This window comes from Sinocyclocheilus rhinocerous, unplaced genomic scaffold (genome assembly GCF_001515625.1).
Source record: "Sinocyclocheilus rhinocerous isolate Xijiao unplaced genomic scaffold, SAMN03320098_v1.1 scaffold3059, whole genome shotgun sequence".
Lineage (NCBI taxonomy): Eukaryota > Metazoa > Chordata > Actinopteri > Cypriniformes > Cyprinidae > Sinocyclocheilus > Sinocyclocheilus rhinocerous.
The window spans coordinates 230,415-233,171 of NW_015632728.1; the positions used below are offsets into that span (position 1 = coordinate 230,415).

Genomic DNA, 2,757 nt, shown 5'->3' on the forward strand with positions numbered 1-2,757 from the left:
CTTTTTTACCTTCAAAAACTCCTGGGTTGCTTTTTCTGTATGTTTTGGTTCATCGTCTATTTGTACTATGAAGCGTCCGCCCAATCAACTTTGCTGCATATGACTGAATCTGGGCAGAGAGTATATCTCTATACACTTCAGAATTCATCCGGCTGCTTCTGTCTTCTGTCTCATCATCACTAAACACCAGTAACCCAGTGCCACTGGAAGCCATGCACGCTCATGCATCACACTGCTCCATGTTTCACTGAGGATGATGTTGTATGCTTTGGATCATGAGCTGTTCCAAGCCTTCTCCATAGTTTTTTTCTTCTCGTCATTCTGGTACAGGTTGATCTTAATTTCAGCCAATGCTTTTCCAGAAGTGGTCTGGCTTTTTAGATGTTTTTTTGTCTAATCTGGCCTTGTTTGCACCTTGTGGTGAACCTTCTGTATTTGCTCTGGTGAAGTCTTCTCTTGATTGTTGACTTTGACTGTGACACGTCTACCTCCTGGAGAGTGTTCTTCTCTAGAATGTACCAAACTGTTGATTTGGCCACTCCTAATGTTCCTGCTATATCTCTGATGGATTTGTTTTGTTTTTGAAGCCTTGTTTCACTTGCATAGATAGCTCCTTTGACCACATGATGTGGATTCACAGCAACAGCTTCCAAATGCAAATGACACACTTAGAATCAGCTCCGGATCTTTTACCTGCGTAATTGATGTAGAAATAGCGAAGGAATAGTTCACATCTGTCTATGAAATGGCTGTTGAGTCAACTGTCCAATTACTTGAGGTGTCTTGAAAAAGGGGGGTGGGGTACATATTAAAGAGCTGTAATTCCTTAACATTTCCTCCAATTGTGATGAGAATACCCTCAAATTAAAGATCAGAGTGCACTTTAAGTCCATATTCATTATATAATTGTAACTTGAATATGTTTAGGTCAGCAGCTAAAATAATAAAAGTGTGCCTGTGTCCAAATATGGACCTGACTGTATATGCCTGCTTTTGTAGTTACGCATTTGCTCCTCTTACACTGTTGCATGCAATGTGAAACTGGCTTAATTACAATGAGGAAGAATGATGTTGTGTGCGTAAAAATCAAGTTGGAGAAGTAGCTGTAATTTCGTCCTTGTTAATGTGTGTTTTATATGTGTGAAGTTGAATTTCCAGCATAAGGTGGGCATTATGTACTGCAGAGCAGGACAGAGTACTGAAGAGGACATGTATAACAATGAGAGCGCCGGACCAGAATTTGATGAGTTTCTGGACCTTCTTGGAGAGCGAGTGCGACTCAAGGACTGGGAGAAATACAGAGCTCAACTAGACACCAAAAGTGAGACCAAAAATCAACATGCAGTCAGTCTTCATATAACTGCACTATAGTACAGTAGTAGTAGTGTTATTGCATGTGTTGTATGTAAGTAGAATGTAATTGCGAAATTTATTTTTCTTTTTTATAGTTGTTCCACAAAAAGATAAATGTAAATTCACATTTAGGTGATGGCACATAAACTGTTCAAAAGTCTGGGATCAGTAATATTTTGTGTTGTAAAGAAATTAAAAACTTTCTTTTCAGCAAGAATGTATTAGATTGATTGATTGAAAGTGACAGTAAAGATTTTACAGTGTTACAAAAATTATGTTTATAAGAAATGATGTTCTTTTGAACTTTCTATTCATTAAATAATTCTGGAAAAACATCTATCACAGTTTTCACAAAAATATGAAGCAGAACAACTGCTTTCAACATTGATAATAATCCGTTTTTATGCTGATTTGAGCAGGAAATCAGCATATTAGAATGATTTCTGAAGATCATGTGACACTGAAGACTGGAGTAATGATGCTGAAAATTCAGCTTTGCATCACAAAAATAAATTACATTTTACTATATATTTAAATGGTAATAATATTTCACAATATTACTGTTTTTAATGCTTTTTGTTTGTTTGTTTGTTTTAAATTTAATTGCAGCTGACTCCACCGGTACACACTCACTGTATACTCGCTACCAGGATTACGAGATTATGTTCCATGTCTCCACCATGCTTCCATACACACCCAACAATACACAACAGGTAATCCACAGAACCCTAGAATGTCCCGTTGAAACTCAGCACCACTTACAGTATATCTCTGGAAAGGAAAAAAAAAACATTACTCACAGCACAATGATATGAATCAGCAATAGGATAAGTATTGAGATATGGATGCCTTGTCCAAAAGAAATATACTTTAGTGCACATTGAAAAGCAGTACTTATTACAGAATAAGAATATACTTAAAGGGGTCATGAACTGAGAAACCAAAATTCCTTTGATCTTTTGACAAATAAGAGGTTTAGCCCTGCCCACCAATTCTACATTGTTGTACTATAAAAACATCCTGCAAGTTTCAGAACTCAAAACTTTATCATTAGTCTAAAAACAGCTTATATTGAAGGCAGTCTGCCAAACGACAGCTTGTGAAATGTACAACTCTATGATGTAATAGTGTGGATAAGCACCACCTAAGCAGAAGATAAATGCCTGCTTCTACATGGCTGGCTGTTTAGCCCCACCCACCAATTCTACATTGTTGCCTGTTTAGCCCCACCCACCGATTGTACATCGCTGCCTGTTTAGCCCCGCCCACAAACTCTACGTCGTTGCCTGTTTAGCCCCGCCCACCAATTATACGTCATTGCCTGTTTAGCCCCACCCACCAATTCTACATTGTTGCCTGTTTAGCCCCACCCACCGATTCTACATTGTTGCCTGTTTAGCCCCA

General features: G+C 38.1%; 1 protein-coding gene across 1 annotated transcript in view; it reads left to right on the forward strand.

Annotated features, from left to right (window-relative positions):
* The window catches only part of LOC107742927 (signal-induced proliferation-associated 1-like protein 2), a 48,401-nt gene that overhangs the window by 25,844 nt on the left and 19,800 nt on the right, over positions 1 to 2,757 (forward strand). Inside the window, exons 6-7 of the mRNA XM_016556015.1 lie at positions 1,147 to 1,321; positions 1,963 to 2,066. Of these exons, the coding sequence (XP_016411501.1) occupies positions 1,147 to 1,321; positions 1,963 to 2,066 (279 nt within the window). The remainder of the gene's footprint in view (positions 1 to 1,146; positions 1,322 to 1,962; positions 2,067 to 2,757) is intronic.